The sequence below is a fragment of the Echinops telfairi genome, unplaced genomic scaffold (genome assembly GCF_000313985.2).
Source record: "Echinops telfairi isolate 266 unplaced genomic scaffold, ASM31398v2 ScPeMD7_7429;HRSCAF=8467, whole genome shotgun sequence".
Lineage (NCBI taxonomy): Eukaryota > Metazoa > Chordata > Mammalia > Afrosoricida > Tenrecidae > Echinops > Echinops telfairi.
The window spans coordinates 976,506-981,091 of NW_022111329.1; the positions used below are offsets into that span (position 1 = coordinate 976,506).

The following is a 4,586-nucleotide window of genomic DNA, read 5'->3' on the forward strand; positions in this document are numbered from 1 at the left end:
AAGCCTTTAAGACCCCAGACACTATATCTTTTGATAGCCGGGCACCATCAGCTTTCTTCACCACATTTACTTATGTATCCATTTTGTCTTCAGCAATTATGTCAAGAAGGTGAACATCACAGAATGACAGGTTATTAGAACAAATTGTTCTTGTGTTGAGGGAGTACTGGAGTAGAGGCCCAATGTCCATCTGCTACCTTAATACTTAACATAAATATATGCACATAGATCTATTTCCCTATCATTATATATAAATATATTTACATATATACATGCCTGTATGCAGACCTCTATAAATGTCCTTTGACTCCTAGTTCTTTCTTCTATTTCCTTTTACTCACCTCTTGTCCCACTTGATATCATGTCCAGCCTTCACTTGGGTTTCAGTAATTCCTCTCAGCTACACTGCCCTTAATCAAGCCCCACCAGGCTTCCTATGTCCTCCTCACCAAAGATTTTAGATCACTTGTTGTGCCATTGTCCCTGGGTTTGTTGACAGCCCCCTTCCTTTCCCCTGCCTCACTCTCTCCTCAGAACTCCTCAGAACTCCTCAGAACTCCCCCTCAGAACCATCGGTCCTGTTGTTTTCTCTTCTGGATTGTTTAGGCTGCAAATTTTTACAGGAGCAGACAGCCTCATCTTTTCCCCTCAAAGAGTGACTGGTGGGTTTGAACTGGTGGGGCCTAACACATAACCCACTAGGGTTTCTATAGCCTATGGAGGGCACCCGCAAACTACACAGCCACTCTCCAAAGCCTCTGGGCCAATCCCTGCATGCCAAAAGAGATCTGCAAATGTCACATATCCTACATGTGAGAAGTATGGAAAAAAAAAAAAAAGAGTGATATTATACCAGTAAGAGGTCAACAATAATAGATAATAAGCATGACAAAAAGTTTGCTTTTAAGAAGAAAATAGCAATACAGCAAGTAATCTCCATGAACGGTTGGTTTTTAGATCCCAATCCCTTCACTAGCTGTCTAACAGAACAATTTCTTCACCTCTCTGAGCTGGATTTCCTCACATGAAAATGAAGACAGATGCGACACCATGGGTCAGGCAATGGCCTGCTAACTGCAAGGCCTTTCGTTCAAACCCACAAACTGCTCCATGGGGGAAAGTTGAAGTTTCTGATTTTGTAAAGGTTTCCATACAATTACTAGCACGGGAATCAATTTGAGAGCAGTGGGGCTGGGTGCTTTGGTTTTCAAGATCCAAAGAAAATTCTATACTAGCTTTTCCATACTAAAATTATAATCAGCAGAAGTCATATCCTATCATATTCAGTCTTTGAAACAGATTTGGCTACATTATAAAGAGAAAAAAAAAGTACACAAAAATTTCTTACACTGCCTCTAAATCTTGATTGTGGAACTCTTAATATTATACCTGGGTTGTTAAAAAATGCAAAATTTGATCATGATAACTCATTTCTCTCCATTTTAAATAATGAAGTATTTAACATGACCTTTTACCTACCCTTAAATTTCATTGTTCAAGCACATACAATCATAAATTCAATTCCTTGATGAAACATCAATATTTAAGAACAATTATTTTCAAATACTTACAAGCAATGACTGATCAACTTTCAAAGATGATTTTGTGATCATATTATCACATTATTATGCTATCTTATTCTTTCATTCACTCAATATTTTGAAGGCATTCTTTCTGTCAGATATTATTTCATTTCTATTTAGTCCCTCAAATAAAAGTCAAATAGAATGGGAATCTTACCAATGTGGCCTCCTCCAATGGTGTATGTCTTCCCCGATCCAGTTTGTCCATAGGCAAAAACTGTCGCATTATAGCCCTCAACGAGTGACAGCACTAGTGGTTTTATACACGTGTTATACACTTCATCTTGAGTGGAACTTTTGCCAAAGACATAATCAAAGGTAAAGATTCTATCTCTCCCAATGATAATCTGCTGGGTGTTTGGAATAACTCTCACACACACTTGATGATTATGAAGAACTTCTTTGCAAAGTAGAGGTCTAATTCTTACAGCAACTTTTACTGGTATTTCTTCCATGGCAGCTTAGATTTCACTAATTAGGTTTTCTACTTAGTATTCAGTATCTAGTGTGAGAAACATCCATTTTATGTAACCTCTGGACTCCTGTGCAGCAAAATTAAGGGGGGAAAAAGTTTTAATTACTGATTCCTCTACTCTAATAAACTAACTATCTCCTAAAACAAAATGAATCAGAGCAGGTAGTGTTTCAATGCAGAATACTTACAAAGAGTAAACCTAGCGTGGAACAGTAGCCCATTCATTCATAGATGAAATGATAGTGATCTAGGAGGTAGAGGCTATGAGGAGCTAGTAAATGTTGAAGCTAGGTGATAAATCCATGGGATTCACTCCATTGTTATCATTCTTTTTCTTTTAAATCAAGTAAGGGGCTTTTTTTTATAGCAATTTTACTTGTTTCCCCATCTTCCCCAAGTTAACACCTTTCTGCTCTCTAACCAGGATAATCCATTGAGAGAAAACATGTCAAGTGGCACTGGGTCAACTGGGTCTCTATATGCAAAAAAAACCAAGTTGGACCCTTATATCACAGCATCTAAAAAAATATCCAATATGGATATGATACCTAAACATAAGAACGAAAAGGCTAGAAAAGGCTTAAAAGAAAGCACAGGTGTACATGGCCACAGTCTTGGAAAAGGCAGGATTTCCCACTGTGGGTAATACTTCCTCAGGGGCACGGAAGCTCTTCAGGGGGGAGATACCCATGCTGTATCCTGGGTCATGTTCTATAATATCAAGCTTTTTCGTTGTCAAGGAGGTGCCCCGTTGGGTAATTTTTTTTTTTTTCCTGAAAAGGAGATAGTAAGCCAAATAAACTTGGAAGCTGGTGTATTATGCAGTGTTTTCTTCCATATGATATTAAAGGCAAAGGCAATAAGGGAAAAGATAGTTAAATTGGACTTCATCAAAATTAAAAACGTTTATGCTTCAAGGGACACCAAAGGAAGAGAGTGAAAAGACAACTCATTGAGTGGGAGAAAATATCTTAAAATCGAGTATCTGATAAGGGACTTGGATCTGGAATGTATGAAGAATTATCACAAGTCAATAAGGAAAAATAAATCACTGTCATCGAGTTTGATTCAGAGCGACCAACCCAATTTAAAAATAGGCAAAAGGACAAGCATTTCTCCAAATAAAATATACAGATGGTCAATAAGCCCATGAAATGATGTCTAACCTTATTAGCAATCAGGATACTGCAAATCTAAACAACTGTCACGTCATATCTACTGGGAGGACTAGAATTAAAAAGTTAATCGCAAAATGTTCAACATTAGCTGTCAGGGAAACGCAACTCAAAGCCAGTTAAATATCACTTCACACTCACTGTTGTTACCTAACTTCGACTCACTCCAAACAATGGCAGCCCTATGCACATCAGATCAGAAGGAAGCACTGTCCAGGCCAGCACCACGCCCTTGAGACCATGTTTCATTATTATCCATAGGGTGTTCATGGGTGATTTTCAGAACTAGCCCACCATGTCTTTCTTCCTAGCCCATGTGAGTCTGGAAACTGCTGAAACTTGCCTGCATCAATTACACCAGCATGCAAACCTCCACTGATAGATGGGTGGTGGCTGGGAATGAGGTTCATTGGCCCAGAAACAAACCTGAGTCTCCTACACCAGAGGTGAGGATTCTACCACTGAACCACGAACTCCTCACTTCACACCCATTTGGACAACTATGGAGTACCTGATGGTGCAAACGGTTAACAAGCTCACTGCTGAGATCGTCAGGTGGGTCCTCGCAGAGAAACTTTGAAAGACGAAAGGTCTGGTGATCTACTTCCCAAAAAAGATCAACTGTTTAAAATGGAGTCAGTTCCACTTTGACACATGAATCACAACTGGTTTAGGACAGTTGTGTCTACTCTGATACACATGGGATCATCATGAGCTGAACTCAACTCCACTAAAATGAGGTTAGGGCAGCTATACTTTTAAACACACACACTAAAAACAAAAACAGGTAAGTATCAGTGCATATACAGTGGGCTTGGAACCCATGTGCACTGATGGTAGGATGTACAATAGTGAAGCCTTTTTGGAAAAGAGTCAGAGTTTCTCAAAAAGTTAATCAGCCTTTAGACCTGGCAATTCCACTCATAGACATATGCCCAAGAGAAGAGGTAGCACATTCACATGGGAATGTCTACATCGATGTTCATAGTCTTGGTAGATTAAAGCTTGTATGAAAGCTAAAGAACAGTGGAGAGGTCTGGGGGGGCGGCCTCAATCCCAACTACTAAGTGGACACCTGCCCCTCCCCCCAGAAGAACTTATTTCAAAAGACAGCATTGAATCTGCAGCTCCGGGAGAGGGACACATCTGATCAGAGCACACGGGAGCAGATGAAGGGGGAGGAGGAGGGAGGAGGAGAGAGTGGGGCACATCCTGGCCCATCAGGCCTTGAGGACAATGTTCTCAATTAGAGCAGCCAGTCCACAGAGAGGACCGCATGGCCGGCCCCACTATGAGACATGACACCACTCACTGACCCATAGCCCTACAGGGGACAACACCGGAGACACAGTG

General features: G+C 40.4%; 1 protein-coding gene across 3 annotated transcripts in view; it reads right to left on the reverse strand.

The window, feature by feature from the left end:
* Positions 1–2,120, reverse strand: part of KIF27 (kinesin family member 27) — a 104,424-nt gene extending 102,304 nt beyond the window's left edge. For all 3 annotated transcript variants that reach the window (XM_045298629.1, XM_045298628.1, XM_045298627.1), the window contains exon 1: positions 1,741–2,120. In XM_045298629.1, the coding sequence (XP_045154564.1) occupies positions 1,741–2,038 (298 nt within the window). In that variant the 5' untranslated portion in view covers positions 2,039–2,120. The remainder of the gene's footprint in view (positions 1–1,740) is intronic.
* Between the last annotated feature and the right edge of the window lie 2,466 nt (positions 2,121–4,586).